The sequence below is a fragment of the Lissotriton helveticus genome, chromosome 4_1 (assembly GCF_964261635.1).
Source record: "Lissotriton helveticus chromosome 4_1, aLisHel1.1, whole genome shotgun sequence".
NCBI classification, from domain to species: Eukaryota; Metazoa; Chordata; class Amphibia; order Caudata; family Salamandridae; genus Lissotriton; species Lissotriton helveticus.
In genome coordinates, this window is record NC_136063.1 from 1,370,049,076 (window position 1) to 1,370,064,558 (window position 15,483).

Here is a 15,483-nt window from a genome sequence, read left to right on the forward strand (position 1 = left end):
AATAAGCGAAGGAAGCAGATGCTAATCCACCATGTGACAGAAACCCAAAGTATTGACATGCCAGAGGCATTAGGCTCCAGTTTCATCACTATAGAACTAGCCATTTTCAGTATTGCAGGCACTTACCCGAGTTGGACAATAGGATAATTCAGTAGCTCCACACAAATAGGATACCCCGATGACCAGAGGCAAAAAGCACCAGTGGCCCTGCCATGCAGGCCATACTGGGGCACTGATTAACAACATCCACACCACACCTAGTAGCTCTTTCTCCTCGGCTTGGGCAGAAGACAATCCAACAGCACCTTGTCAAGGTGAAGATTTCTAGTAGCGTTATATCCAACAATGAGACCGTATTGACCCTAATCTACTCCAAGGATAAATTCAATATTTCAAAAACCAACCGTTTACATGTGGCAAACTACAGAATCTGACTCTCTGCGAAAGGGAATACAATTCTGCAAATTTTCACATGCGCACGCGGGGTGAGGTCAAACATTTCAGGATGACATCACAGAACTGGTGGAAGGCGAAGGTACAGAAATACAACAATTCAAAACGATCTAAATAAAGACGTATGCTGGTTTCTAAATAAAGACGTATGCTGGTTTCTAAATAAAGGCGCATCCCTTTAGGCTCCAATTTTCTCCAACACTATGTCAGTGTCAGACTTTATTTTAATTCTGTCATCAAGACGATCACAAGCACTTCGCTTGGATCATAATATATTAACCACAGTATTGATCGCTATAGCATCCATCTTTCAAGTCACAGACCCTACCCCTCAGCTGAACCACAGACCATGGATGCACTGTAAAACTATTAGTTTACGTGTGTGAACTAGCAGTTAATGAATTACATAGACCTTTTGATGTGCTAAGCCTAAAACAACGGTGAGCCCTCCAAAGTTTTCTATTATTTATGAATGCACTCTATTGGCAAGCTTAATTGATGAAACATGAAAGACAAAGTAAAGTGCAATATTTAAATAATTCCTTGTGCAAGAATGCACGAAACATCCAATGGCATATGATGAGAACGAGATGCTCTTTTGAGCAGGGTCAAAGCCCATTCTATGTATATTTCAAAGAACTAATCATAACGGGTGTTTGCAGAGAGAGGCACTAATAAATGTGATACATTTTCAAGAGAAAGGGGAAGCCATATGCCCTCAATGTGCCTAGAGTACACTTACCCTGAGGTCTGAGTTAAGAAGGAGGTGTGGGGTGAATGTACCTGAGCTGCCCAAGACTCAGTCAGCCCTGTTAATGGCGCATCCGGGACATGGCCATCACTAACGTGCAGTTTTAATGGCAGAGCACTGACAGTGTCTGGTATTAACCACCAAACTGCTTTAAAGACTGGAGATTTATCTATTTTGATAAAATATGTAAGTGTTACAATTGTGATAACTGTGTTACTGCCCTATTAGCCAACTAAATGTTGAGTAGGGGAACAATTAGGCTTGGAAGCGTACAGGTGGCTGTCTGAATGTTTATGGCAACAACAAAAGTTGGCAGTAAGGCCAAATAAGCCAAGGTGTAGTTGAAAGGCAAGCTTAGCTTTATATAGCGATGTTGATGTACACATGAATATTGTGAGAACAAGCCTTGACTGCATCCATGGCCCGTCTGCCACCTGTCTGGTCTTTGCCCTCCACTTCACAAGAACCTGGCCCAGCAGATTCAGCTTGTCTACCTTTTGTGAGGCAAAGATTGATCTGCCTGTCTCAAACAGTAATGATGCGCGTGCAAAATACATTTAAATTTTTTTTTTAAATCTAGACATTAATCTGATACAGATGCTTAGAGCTTATATTGTGCTGTCATGAACTCTGACTGTAAGGAATAAAGGACTAGAAAATGTTAGCAATCAGCAGCATAACAAGTAGTGCTCCCCTTGTCAAGTGCTATGTGCTATTGCACAGCTTACAACTGTTGCAGACAATCCACCCCACCCCCAGCTACACCATGGTGGATCACGAACCATGTGAAAGGAGGTAGTCCCCATCATTCCAACATGCCAGGACACTAATATCTACTGCCTGTTAGACCTGGCATCCTTGGCATGGTTCCCCCTAATGTTTTGCCAACTTTATTTTTGCTGGCCCTAGGAGTCTGCACACTTTACCACTGCTTACCAGTGCTCTCTGCTCAAAACATGATAACATTGGCTTATACCCAATTAGTATATTTAAATTACTTTTAAGTCCCTAGTAAAGGGAGCTACATGTACCCACGGCCTGTAAATTAAATGCTACTAGTAGGCCTGAAGCACTGATAATGCCACTTACTTAAGTAGCCCTTGAAACAGGTCTAAGCTTTGCCATTGCAGAGTCTGTGTGTGCAGTTTAAACCTGCCATGTAGACCTGGCAAAATAAACCTTTTGCAAGGCCCAAACCATCCTTTTTAAGGCCCTGGACACCCCAAGGGCAAGGTGCAGTGTATTTAAAAAGTTTGACATGTAGAGTTAGGTTTGACATGTCCTGGTAGTGAAAAACACTTACATTAGTTTTTCACTACTGTAAGGCCTATTACTCTCATAGGATAACATTAAAGTTGCCTTATAACATTTTAATAAGTGTAAATACCAAATGGGAAGAGATAACAGGATCATGTTTGGTGTTTTAGGAATCTGAATCTAAAATCTTAACTAATGGTGAAGTACGAGTTTAACTCGTTAACTGCTTCGAACGTTCCGCGCCAGTGCGGAACGTTCAAAGAAACGGGTGGGGCTGCGACGGCTAACGGTCGTTCGCAGCACCAGGCAGGTAGCGCTCCCATTGGCCGTTGGCCGACAAATGTCCCTTTTAGAAAGTGGACATTTTCTTGCCTTAGCCATTATTTACTTGCAGCCTCTCCCTGGTTACATGACTGGTAGTTAGCAGTTGGGCTTTGTGTATTCCACCTAGACAGCCACACGCAATTGGAGCTTAGGTGTGACTGGATGGGCCACCACTGGCAGGATGGGAGGGAGGAGCTGGGCCCAGACTCCCTTAAACCCGAATAGGCTGTGTTCTGTCGCCACACAAAGGGCTGCATACCCCAGTAGTTAGTCTGGAGCCAGGGCCAGGAAGGCAGGGCATCTGTGCATTTTAATAGCATGCCTCTAAAAGTTTTTCCCCACTTCAAAGGCACAACTGTGTATAAAAGAATGGCCTCAGACACCACCACTTCAGTACCCTTCTGGAATTGTGGATACTCTGTCTGGAAGAAGGACTGCTGGACTCTGGCTTTGCTGAGCTGACCTGCTGCCCTCTTGACTGGGTGAGAAGGACTGCACCTGCATCTCTTGAACCCATAACCCAGAGTGACTCCAAGGGCTCGTTGGCTGGCCTCCTGATTAGAAGCCTAAGGGACATCAAAGACTTTCAACCACCTTGTATATGCACGTGGACTTTGCCATCTGAGATTCTAGCCTGCCAAGTGGTGGCACCCCAGTCCTGGACCCTTGAAAGTGTGTTTAAGGTGCTATACCAGCCTCTATGGATCTAGCGGAACCAACGCATCTCCTCTGCTAGGCAGTGAAACCTCAAGCAGAACCAACACATCTTGGTTGCTGCATTGATTGGACCCGTCGCAAAGGCTTGCATCACTGCTGCAGCCCGTATCACCTTCTGAACCACCGCTGTGCGACAGGTCCCTGGTGCAGGCCTTTGCATCTCGTTGACGGCATCCTCGACGACAATGTCGAACTCCACATGGCAGCTTTGCAGCTCCTCGGAAACGGCACATCACCCCAAAACCGTAATGCATCTCCGACTCTGGGCTTCCATTACAAGCCCTCATCCACGATGACGCAACAGTACCTCAAACAGCACCCAAGCTGCATCTTGGAACAGACGCATCATATCAGCTGTGATTTAAGGTTCTCTGTTCAGCAGGCATAATTGGGTCCCTGTAGCCAGCCTGCGCATCTGTCGCAGTTGGCCTGAACTTTAAGCTTTGTCCAGGCACAACCAGATATCCACAGTTGGTGCTTTATGCCTTTTGCTGCTATTTTCTCCAAAAACTTTAAAATTCAATATCTCAGGTTCTACTAATTGGATGTCACTTTAGTCTTGTTTTATTTATTAAATTCAGCTTTATTTTGAATCTTTTTGTGTACTATTTTCATTGGTTTACTGTTTGAAGTGCTGCACAAATACTTTACACATTGCCTCTAAGCTCAGCCTGACTGCTCTGTTCCAAGCTATCAGGGAGTGAATACAGGTTAATTTGGGGGTTGCTGGTGCCTTACCCGGACTAGGATTGGCATTGCTGCTTGACCAAGGCTCACACCCAGCTCAACCAGTAACCCAATTTTTAACAGTGCCTTAAACCTTGTGACAATTACCCATAATTAGATTCCTTGGGCCACCACATAAGTAGATCTCGGACAGTCTTTCATAGTGGTATTTTAGCTGCTTAAATTCCAATTTTAATAAAGCTATAATTCTGGGACATACCAGTACTGATGCAATTGTTCCAAAACATCGATTTCACCATCACCATGGGTATAAACAATGTCTTTGAATGAATGAATGATAATTATATAGCGCACTAAACCTGAAGGTATCAAATCGCTAGTGCATATTGGGAAACAATTGAAGGAGACCAAGGAGCTACACTCACAGAAGAGAGAAGAGCCAGGGTTTAAGTTGCTTCCGGAACACGGAGAAAGACTCCAGGGCCGCAATGTGCTTAGATAAAGTATTTCACAATTTTGCTGCTGCCACAGAGAAAAGGGGCCGCCCTATCTGGTTTTGAAGAATCTGGGGACAATCACATTCCTGATAGAGTATGATCTAAGTAGTCTTTTAGATGTGTACCACTGAAAAGCTGTTCTGAGAAGCGCAGGCCCTTGATGGGAAAAACCCAAAAAGGCCATGCAAAGGGCTTTATATATAACCTGCATTCTTACCTGCAACCAGTGTAGGGAGAAAATGCCAGCCCTCACTGAGATATGTTTAGGCACATTTGAAACAATGCGGGTAACTGCATTCTGAATGACCTGAAGTCTGTTCAGCAAAAGCATTGCTTGTCTAAGTACAATGTTATAAAGGCAACGACCACTGCAACTCGAAGTTCACGAGGAACAAGAGTGCAGATTTTCTTCAAAGAAATGATGATGAAGAAACGGTAGCAGGCCGTCCGACTGATCCGAGAGTCAAAATTAAGAGTATTATCGAAAATAACCCTCACGTTTTTTGCAGATTCAACTGGAGATGGTAAAGGGCCACATGTCCTTCGCCACCAAAGCTCCGACCACACAGAATGTTGAGCCCCGAAAACCAAAATCTCAGTTTTATTGCATTTCATTTTAAACAGTTGTCCTTCATCTAAACACTGATGCCATTTATATACTGTTTAATCTTATCTGCTACCAGAGGCTGATTGTACCATACTGAGACAATAATTTGAGTGTTGTCAACATATGATAACACTTGGAAACTGAACAAGCGTACCGACTCAGCAAGGGGGAAGACGTACAAATCGAACAGAGTGGGGCTGAGGGAGGACCCCTGTGGGACCCCTCAGGGGAGCTTCAACACCTTTGATGCTACATCAGAGGTTCTTAGCTGCTTACACTTGCCAGCTAATCATGAGATGCCTAAACTGAAGTCCCTTACACAGTCACTCTACTCAGACTACTACTCCTTAACAGTTTAATACCAGTACTCAAACAGCCAAAATCAGAACTGTGGAAACCGCTGAGTGAATGTGGATGTTTACAGTTCAAGATGCTGCACATTCATTAACTGTAAATGTAAAGTATCAACTACATGAAACATGTACACAATGTGCAGCCGAAAAGTAACTGCTCAAAATGTTTTCCTAGTTTACTAAGTCATGTATCAAGTTAATGTTCAATTACTCCAAAGGCAAAATTAAACCCGCTGCTCCCCTTCCCCTATGGTGCACACGGTTTCCATTCATTAGGCCAGAGAAGTGGCTTGTGTTCAAGCAAACCTTTACTGAGCAACAGCAAGCTTGGTAAATTTAGAGGACTCATGCCAGGACAATGACAAGTGAGAAACATAACTTAAACAATTCATCACACTACAGTTTTACCAGAGATGCTGGCAGGCCTATGGTGTTGCCGTCTCCACCCACAGATGACAGCACAGCTTGCATGATGATACAGATAGGTGTTTCTCTAGAGCAACTAAGCAATCTCAGAGGCCCTGCCCCTCATAAGCCCCTACTGGCTCCAAACAGGCAACTAAGAACCAGATAGGCTGCATTTCTGAGTGTCAACTCATCTGAGCCTGACACCAGGCCAGGTCCTCTTATATTTTTCAGTGTAAAAGCAAAGCAATGGCCCTGAAGTAAAGATGCAGGGTTCCACTGTGAAATCTGCAGGCACTACACATGGCTGAAAACTCAGTCTACCCCCTTGTGGCCATGTGCCGCACTAAACAAATAGCAAACGCCCTCACTGTGTCAGTGCTTGTGTCTGATGCCACTTTGTCTATGGCTAATCTTTTTACAAACCTACACTGCGGGCACCTCAAAGCACCTTATGTTGCATTACTGAAAAAAAATCAAATAAAAGTTAATAAATTAGCAGGAAAACAAGTTCTTTAAAAAAATGGTTCTGTTGTAGGTTTGTACATGGGCGCATGTATACTCTACATTTAATGAATAGAGAGAGAATATCCATGGTGAAGAACTTGGATTACAAGTATTTAACTTTTCCTTCTCCCTGGAAGTAGTCTTTTCCTTTCTACTATTTAAGGAAGACCACAGAAAACCTTAGAATCGTCTTTCCTCTCACAAAAACCTCTGCACCTATCTAGAAAACAGTCATAGATTTTAGAGGAAAACAAATATTGCCTATAAAGCTTATGCATTTTAAAAGCCCTTATAGCTACTAACAGCTCTGATCTCTTAAAATGTCCCTTTTTGTGTGAATGATGCATCAGCCTCCATAGAAGAGCAAACCTGACTCCGAACTTGGGTAGCGGAAGCAACTAGGACTCACCTCTTCAAACGAGGACTCCAAATTCATGCCAAAAGCTACACCGATTAATCCGAACAGGGATAAAGAGAATGTGCCCATGGTCAATTGTAAATTCAACCTCATCATCACATTACGATGGCTGTAACAAAAGAGAATAAATGTCTGGTTTGTAGTAAGGATACATTAGGATGCAGTCAAAAGCATTTGTTGCTGCAGTGTGAGGTTGCAATTGTAGACTCACCTATAAAAAAATCATTTAAGAATGTTATATAATATTATTAAAGCTTGTTGCTAGAGTCTCTCTCTCTCTCTCGCTCATAAAAAGCACATAGAATAAAACATACATAAAACATTTGACCTTTACAATATAAATGTGCAAAATTCAATATAATAATATAACCAATGAAGAAGTGTAAGGATTTAATGGAATTTGTCTGGGGGTGCCTAATACCTTCCTAGGCCTAAATTAATTCTTGACCTTATTTCAGATCCATCTATCCTGAATCTAAGTGAGTGTGGCTTTCTGGGCAATAAAATAGGGTATTCACCTGTTACAAGGTTAAAATAATATAAAACTCTAATCTTAATCTTGCTATACAACAAGTATTAACCTTTCTATTCTCCAACGATTGTACAGCTGCCATGTTACTGTTCGCCACTATACAAGTTTTTTATAAGGGATACTTGACTTGTACCCTATTCTCCACATACTCATCTGAAAAAGAGAGAGCAAAGATTGACAACCTGCATGTGTTGTATCTCAGGATCCAGAGGGCTTCCTTATGTTCCCTAACTCCCAGTTTCTGACAGTGTGGAATAATTCAACACCTCATTTGCAACACATAGACTGGGCAGAGGAAGAGAATGTGCTCAATGGGTTCTTTTTGATCTCCACAGGCCGGGCAATGAAAATCCTTTAACCAACTGTGGGTATGCAATTACAGCAAAAACGTGTACAGCACAACCTATTCCGCTCCTATTAGGTCGGATTTTACTAAACTACTCGGCAGTTAAACAAAATAATGTAACTGGTTTAGTGCATATAACTTTGGCAATGTTACAGTTTACTCCCTCCTCTACTTGTAGTTCAAGCAATCTGTCCAACTATAACTCATAAGGAAATACTAACACCTTATGAGAAGTCTGGTAACTGCCAAAATACTTCAAAAAAGAGAAAACACATTGTATGCAGCTGGTGATTGCATGAGGGTTTGCTCAAGGATGTTGGCACTCATGTTTACTCTATGCACACACGTTTCTTTGTCGGAGTCCAGTGCAATAGCCCCGATCAAGGATGAAAGTTGGTTATAGGAGAAAGGTTGGTTGCACCGATGTTACTATTCTGAGAGCTTTTACCTAGATATACCTCCAGTCACTCCAAATGGAAACAGAACGCATTTTGGAGGCTCAACCTCAGTTTCTAGCCATTTTACTTATGTAAAAATGCCAGTTTTCACCCTGGAAAACCGCTAAGCAGCTTTAAAACAATATCTAAACAACTGACTATTAACCTCATTTGGGCCTTTTGATTAGCAACCAGTGAGTCGATGGATCTTAAGTGCTACCTGGAAGGCACCATCTACTGCATGCAGTGAGCATTTCTTAACTAAACCTAGAATGATCAGAAATTGATTTGCAAAGCTACTCAATTCATAGATTTTTGTTGCATGTGTATACTTGTATCCCAACCTACGCAGCCATGTTCCCATCCAGCTTTATTAAAAAACTTAATAAAATGCAGCATATAGGGTTTTAAGCAGTGCCAAGGTGGAACAAGTTGGGAGTATGACACAATTGAGGAATGAGGAGTAAGAGTCAATATAAGGAGAACATATCCTACCCCTATGTTCTGGGTCTCTCTTACTCTCAACCTTTGCACAGTTGCCACACTATTAAAAAAAAAACAAAAAAAGACAAGATGAAAAACATCACTGGGCAGGCAGAGAAATAAGAAAAGCATTTGCTTAGTAGGACACCCTTGCCAAAAACATGTTTCACTCCTGGAAAAGCAATTAAAAACAGTGCTTGGGGAAAGCAAGTTGTGTGGCACACGTTGTTGCTCTGGAACTCTGACAGGAACGTTCCTGGAGAATATTCTGTATTCAATCAAAGGAAGCGATCTCCCCTCCAGTACATAAAGACAGGAGACGAAGGAAAGAAACCATCTGCAAAAAAGGATTTAAAAGAGGGTTTGTCAGCATGTGGAACGAAATGGTTAGTTACCGGTAGTAGTTTGCAGCTTGAAGAATTTTCTGTTTTGACATGATTTGTATTATTCCACCATCTGGTGGTTGGGTCCAGGGAAAGTCTCATTAAATTCTCCTTTTTTTCCGTGGGCACTGCCAACCATTTGGGTTTAACCTGTTTACTGGTCCCGCGATTTTGCGGATGTGCGGCACTTCCGCAAAACGGGCGGGGCCGTGTCGGCCATTGGCAGCACTGGGGAGGTAGTGCTGCCGTCGGCCAATAGCCGACGGCAGCATGGAAGGGGTTAAAAAACCCTTCTGTGACGTCAGACGTATGCCCTGGAAATCCATTGACAGTCTCCAGCCCATCTTCAGATTCTTTTTTCTTCTTCTGGATGGCTGTGATCTCTTGAGTTGAGTTTGTGTATACACCTATTGATGGAGGCGGCTGGTTTGCATGTATATCCAGAAATTGCTTCAAGATGAATAACTACACATGCTGTGCATTGCTTACAGAGCAATTTTCCTTCATGTGGGTTGGTTGTGTTCTTTGGAGTGTTATTTACAAACAAATGCTTCAGTACTTTGTCTCACTTCTGCTTCTCTGTTGATCTGAACGTGCAAGCAGTAGTGTTTGTGAGGGTATGTATCGATGACTGTGTAGCTGCTGCGCTAATGTCCTCTAACGTTACTCTACCTAAGAAGTTGAGTGTTGCTCCTTTTTTCCCAGTTGAATGTGCTTTTAGCTTATCCGTCATGGGTTCGTCATCTGCCTTGTGTCAATACAGTATTGTCTATACTATCCACCTGTCAATTTTTCCCTTGGTGACTTGGAGTCCTTTCCTAGTGTGCCAAAGGATACATAGAACTGTTCTACTTTTCTGGTGTCCTTTGTTCTCTCCAAATAGTACATAATTGCCCTAGGTACGTCTAACGTGTGCAATGCTCTCTGCTTGTGTATTAGGATGTTGGAAAAAAGGCTGGGAGGTGGATTTTTGGTTAACATGGAATTTGGATACCACCTTTGGGACGAATCTTGTAGTAGTAGTAAACTTTATTGTTCGGTCAATAAAAACCGAAACACATGTGTGCAAATATATCAAAAAAAGATGCAATTAAAAGAAAAAGAGTTGGCGTTGCCCCATTTTCCATCCGTGTGAGACAGCGTCAGTTTACTGATCTATGCCCTCGCAACATTAAAGTGCGTTCATGCATTGTTCAACTAAAGAGGGACCCTGTGTTCTCGAAGGCAGATCTATTTGCCTCTACACACTCTGAAGAGATTTATTATCAATAAAATTAAAGGAATTATTGAGAACCAATTTTAAAAGGTTAAAATAGCTGCCCTCGCCACAATTATTCTTGTTGACAGAATAGAAGCATAGGCTGATTTAATATGTATAAATCACTTTTGTTCTCCCAGATCTAGATTAAAAATACTGTGCACGGTCCCATTCCCTATTTAGATCACTTTGTTGGCCCTGGGCCTGCAGTCCACACAGGTGAAATAGTGAGTTATCAGTCTCTGGACTTGCTTTTAGCCGGGCGTAGAAAATGTTGGTGGGCAGAGTTGGAACCAAGTTTGTTAACAAATTTCTCAAATCTCACCAGGACTAATGGAGCAGAATGCGTAAAACTTAGTGAGGGAGCTTACTGGCACGTGCGCACCCCATGTGCTGGAAAAGTCGGCATGAGCAGTGATCTCTGGTGGGGGTCTTATTTCGGGCAGCAACATAACAAGTGCAGCCACGATTCATATCTGTAACTTCACCGCCTACATTTCCCTGCTTCACATTGGCTGACCCAAGCTGGGCTGAAGTCTCTTATTGGTAGTGCTTGAAGTTGCATGAACAAGATCTTTCAACGTGTTTGCGCATTTACGTCTTCTAGGAGGTATGGTTATAGCTTCCCCGCCAAGTAGGAGTTGTTCAAGGCCTGAACTAGAGCCGAATTGTCTAGTGGCCTTAGGTCTTGCTCCCCTGAGGATTCCCTCAGCTGCCTGTTTATTACTTTTTTCCACGTTGTTTATGATACATCTCCATTTGTAGGGCTGATTCCTCTATTTGGAGGGATGAAATAGCGAGTGCCCTTTCATTTATTATACCATGGATTATCTGGAGGCTGAAAGATATATTTCAGATGAACCTTTCGTGAGTTAGCGGAAGCCTTCGTTGTCCAGATATTTTAGTAGGGAGGCTTTACAGTCTAAAGATTGATTCAAAAGGCCAAATTTCATTGTTAGTCTTGACCCGCATGTGTATCGTTTCATTATTTTTCTATAGATGGTAATGAATATGCTCTATGGTTGGTGAATAGGCATGATGCCCGTACTGCAAGACTGGAAGAAGAGCTGCATTGATAACCCAGAGTATAGGGGCGGCGGACGCATGCTGAGTAGCAAGTGCAATTGGTTGAAACAGTCAGTAATTGCAGCACCTTTCTTTTTCAGAGACTTCATGTGTGCCAGGGGTTTGCTGTTATCACCAAACCATACTCCCAGATAGGCATATTTCGTAGCTGTGTGAAAGGTCATGCTAGCCAGGTGCCAGGTTGGGGGGGGGGTGGCCAAGCCGGAGACCGAGATGATCGCCCGCCGTTGAAGCTCAGCTGTTTGACGGGGCAAATTAGCAGTCTCCCACCCTCCAGCGAGACCATCTGGCCCGGGAATCACACCGGAATGCTGCGGAAGGGGCCCGGACTTTAATGCGCCCCGGTACGCTGCGGATGTTCTGGTGTTGGGGCAGAATTTGTCGGCCTTCAGACAAGCAGCTAGCTCCCAAGATGGCGGTGGTGCCAGCTTAGGTGCTTTTTATGTGGGTGTCTTCCAAAGATAACATTTGCCTTGTCTTGGTTTACCAGGAGATGATTATCCGCATTATAGGTGTTCAGGGCCTTCAGTGCTTGTTAGATTACTGCTTTGGTGTGATCCATTAGCACAATATCATTCACATATTGGATAATGTGCAGTTTGATGATCCCTAGCTTGGGGGGTACTAGGCAGCCGGTCTTCATGAACTTCCCGAAGTCAGCGGTACAAAAGAAAAAGTTACTTACCTTTGGTAACGCTATATCTGTAAGAGACATATATAAGTTATGGATTCCTCGCCTTAGAATTACTCCCAGGCGTCAGACTGGATCCGGAGAATTTTTCTTCAGCAGAACCCCTGCTTGTCGGTAGGTAGCGCCGGTTGACTCCGCGTTCGTCGTGATCACCGGGATGACATCACGGTATCTACTTAGATGCCGCTCTCGCGCGCTGACGTCAGTTCTTAACACGACATTCCACTTCAGAAGTGCAGAGCCATGCAAGACACTGACCACTGGTGCACAAAACTAGGGCCCTGAAAGGGAGTCTCTTACTCTAGAAGTCAGTTCGCAGAATGGGGAGGATGGGTGGGGCGGTGAGGAATCCATAACAAATATTTGTCTCTTACAGATATATCATTACCATAGGTAAGTAACATGTTCATCTGAAAGAGAGACTTGGTTATGGATTCCTCACCTTAGAATAGATACCCCAGCAATACCAACCCCAGAGGTGGGTCTGCAAACTAAGTTCACACCAGAAAATCCTGGCGAACTGAACGGCCAAAGAAGCTGTCTCTCCGGACTTGGCACTCCAGGCAGTAATGTTTGGTGAACGTGTGCAATGAAGCTCAAGTGGCTGCTTGGGAGATGTCATGAAGGGGAACTCCAAGTCCCAAAGCAGTAGTGGCTGCCGTCGCCCTGGTGGAATGAGCATGCAACACCACTGGAGGCTCCTTTTTCGCTAAGGAATAACAAATTTTGATGCAAAGAACGACCCATCGAGAGATGGTTCGTTTTTGCAGGGCCGGACCTTTCTTGGCACCCACTTAGCCAACAAAGAGCTGATCATCCACCCGGAATTGTTTTGTGCGATCCAGTTAAAAGTTATGGATGCAGGCGGTGGAGCCTCTCCTCCGCTTTATTAGGCTGCGGGGCGGGAAGAAGGTGGGGAAAGTGATGGTCTGTCCTATGTGGAACGAGGTAACCACTTTGGGAAGGAAAGAAGGTCTAGTGCGAAGTAACCCTGGGAAGAAAACATCGTTTACAACGTGGGGATTACATCACAATGCCATTACATTGTGGTTTTTGCAAGTCATTATAATGACTTGCGCTGGATGGCGCTCTAGGACAAGGAATAGTATAATTTACTATCCAACACCTTCCCTACAGTAAGTAGACTGGAGTTGGAATAGTAAATTATACTACTCCTAAGTCCAGCGCCCTCCAACACAAGTCGTTGTAACGACTTGCAATGTAAAAACCGCTTAGTAATATACCGCGATGTAAATGTATGCGTTGTAACGTCATACATCCCCCTGGGCGTAGTTCGCGAAGTAGCGCTACGCATAGCTACGCGAAGTGCACTTTGCACTACGTGAGCTACGCGTAGCACTATGTGAACTGTGTAGTAGCCTGTTCGCACTGTGCAAGATGCGGTTTTCAATGATTGCACAGTGCGGACAAGCATCCGGCACTGTGCAATCATTGAAAACGGCATCTTGCACAGAGCGAGCTGTAGTTTTCTGCCGCTCGAGTTGCAGCTTTCTCTATGCGGCCTAGTAGTTTCTCATCTCGAGCGGTCGCGAGCATACGCGACCACTCGCAATGAGAAACCTGACCTCCCTGGAGTCCTTAAAGCGCTCAAGCGCGTTGTCTGCTTTGTCGCCAAACAAGCGACGGCCATCAAAGGGCATGTCCAAAAGTGTAGCTTGGACATCACCCGAAAAGCCAGAGGACCTCAGCCAGGCGTAGCGTCTCCGTGCTACTGATGTTGAAATCGCCCTGCCCAGCGAGTTGGCAGTGTCCAGTCCACATCGTATGGGGAACTTTGCTGTGTCTCTTCCTTCAGCAATTGCACAGGAGAGCACGGCCCGGGACTCCTCCGGGCACTGTGGTAGCACCTGCATGGCCGTGTCCCACACCGAATGGGAGTAACGGCCCAAGAGACATGTGGTTTTCACTGACCGCAGTCCTAAGCTGGAGGAAGAAAAATTTTCTTCCCAAGATGGTCCAGCTTCTTTGATTCTCTGTCAGGTGGAGCGGTGGGGAATGCACCCTTGGAAGATGCGGCTTGGACCAACAAGCTCTCAGGGGTAGGGTGCTGGAAGAGGAAAATGGGGTTGCCCAGAGCCCGGTGGTGGCATCGGGCAATTATCCTATCCACAGAGGCCCATGTGTTGGGCTTGGACCAAGTGCCCAAAAGGATGTCTGTGAGGGCCTCATTGAACAGCAGCAGGGGCTCCGAAGAAGCCGCCGCCAGTTGAAGCACCTTGGTCAGGAGGTTAGTCCTGTCCGCCACCGTAGGAATCTCAAGGTTTAAGGCCTCGGCCGCCCTACGCAACACCACTGCGTATGAAGCACCCTCCTCCGTAGCCACGGTAAGGGGAGATAGCATGCCATGGACTGGAGAGGTGTCCATACCACTGGCCTCACCCAACTCCTCTCTCAAGTCTGGTTCTTCTAACTGGTCTGCCGAAGGGTCCATAGACCCCTCCCAGTCCTCCTCACCCTCCTCTGGAAGCCACTCAGGGCTATAGGGAACACCAGGGGAGAACAGGGATACAAAAGTACCGGTTGGCGCAGGTCCCGACATCGGTCGATGCCAGTCCGGGTCCGTGACCACGTCGAGGGGGAGGCTGGGGTAGACGTTGGCTGGGGACACAACCGGCGTCGGATGGGGCAGTTGTGTCGTCAATGGATTTGGCGCTGTGGGAGGGGTCATAAATTTGATCAGTGAGGACCCAGGCCTGGATCCCTGGGGGCCCTGCAGCACCGAAATGACTGGCATCGAAGGCCTAGGACCCCCAGCCGAGTCCGCGGGGCCCGAAGGCACGTGGGCAGAGTCGGGCTGCCCAAAGATGAAGTGGAGGGCTTCGTAAAAGCTACGAAGTTGGGCAGGGGTCGCTCCGGGTTCCAGAAAGGGAGGCAGGTTAGGAGCCGACCCAACAGGCTCTGGGGGCGGAGCCCGACGACTACCTTCCACATCCCGCGTCAGCCAACAGATGGACGGGGAGAAGGCGAAGCGCGACGGTGCTTCTTCGCCTTTTTTTTGTGCTTCGACTTACCAGAAGATGAAGACTTTGACGAAGAGTGGTGGTGATGGCTCCGCGACCAGTCCCGTGACCTCCCTCTCAACCGGGACCTCGAGCAGCGCAGAGCAAACTGGCAGGCCTCGAGAAGCTTTCGGGACCGCTCCCGCAAAGACTTCAAACCTGGCAGTCGGTGCACGACTTCAGGTCGTGGTGGCGCTCTAGACACCAAAGGCACACGAGGTGCGGGTCCGTAACCAACATCAATTTGTGACAAGAGTCACCAGCTTCTAAG

General features: G+C 45.3%; 1 protein-coding gene across 1 annotated transcript in view; it reads right to left on the reverse strand.

Moving 5' to 3' along the window:
* Positions 1-15,483, reverse strand: part of MRS2 (magnesium transporter MRS2) — a 168,747-nt gene that overhangs the window by 19,679 nt on the left and 133,585 nt on the right. The window contains exon 9 of the mRNA XM_078687927.1: positions 6,968-7,085. Coding sequence (XP_078544053.1) covers positions 6,968-7,085 — 118 coding nt within the window. The remainder of the gene's footprint in view (positions 1-6,967; positions 7,086-15,483) is intronic.